Below are 1,082 nucleotides of genomic sequence, written 5' to 3' on the forward strand. Positions count from 1 at the left end.
CATGACGAATTAGAATATTCTCACAAGGATGAAGAGTATAAAAACTTGACCACAATGTGCGATAAAGCTGTGAATATGGAAAATGTATTAAATTCTGATGGAGATTTATCTATTGAATGTATGAAAGATATTGGAGCATTTTTAGTATCATTATCCAAAAGATTTGAGGACCAATTAGGTGCAATGGTACATTATTTAGAGAATTTTGGGACTTATCAAGTAGCATTGTGTAATGGATTAAGAGAAAACACTACTTTATCGGGCTATAATCAACTGCATGATCGTGTTTCAGAAGGATCCACATTCTTTACTCTTAATGGAAGGTTATTTTCCCCAACTGAAACAAATTTTTTTAATTTGGTTACTTTATTAAAGAGTTTAATTTTCTCAAAAATCAGATTAATGAAGAATAAGATTGATGATGAAGTTGTTATAGATTCTTTATCAATAACCGGAGTAAATGAGAAGGAAGAACTAAATCTATTTATGGAAAGTATTAATGGCCAATTGAATGATTCAAGAATTAATAACAAGTATAATAATGTAATAAAAGATAAGGGGTTAAAAAACCTAATAGAGAAAGGAGAAGTTCTTGATTTTAGCTCAATACTTGAATTTGAGAAGGATTTAGAAGAAGATCCAACTTTAATGGACGATACAGATTGGCTAGGGAAAAGAGAATATGTATTATCAAGCTCATCTCCATGGCTGAAGAATTCTCCAAGAACTGATTGGAGAGTATCAAATATTCTTCCTTTGAAATCACGTCATTTTTACAAGGATATTACTAATATTGGTGATTCTCAATGGGGTGTTACTCCTAGTATTTTTGAAAAGGTATGGTTTCATAGAAACATTACTGAAAATAACGAAGATCAAGAGGATATTATTAATGATCTTGAAGAAAATAACTCCACTGAAGCAAAGATTTTAAAAGAAATTGAATATTCACCATGGATAATGTACAGGATATATTTTTCAAATCAGGTTAAAAATTCGAGATTAATTCAAGATTATCCAATATATGATATTATGAAGGAGCCAGAAAATACACTGGGGTCAGTATTTATNATCCATTAGAG

General features: G+C 30.0%; 1 protein-coding gene across 1 annotated transcript; it reads left to right on the plus strand.

Moving 5' to 3' along the window:
* The first annotated feature begins 54 nt into the window (after window positions 1-54).
* Window positions 55-1,080, plus strand: Chro.40442 (hypothetical protein). Its single annotated transcript, XM_659825.1, has 1 exon — window positions 55-1,080. The coding sequence occupies one exon, from the start codon at window positions 55-57 to the stop codon at window positions 1,078-1,080; it is 1,026 nt and encodes a 341-aa protein (XP_664917.1).
* The last annotated feature ends 2 nt before the right edge of the window (window positions 1,081-1,082 follow it).

This window comes from Cryptosporidium hominis (assembly GCF_000006425.1).
Source record: "Cryptosporidium hominis TU502 chromosome 4 CHRO014162, whole genome shotgun sequence".
NCBI classification, from domain to species: Eukaryota; Apicomplexa; class Conoidasida; order Eucoccidiorida; family Cryptosporidiidae; genus Cryptosporidium; species Cryptosporidium hominis.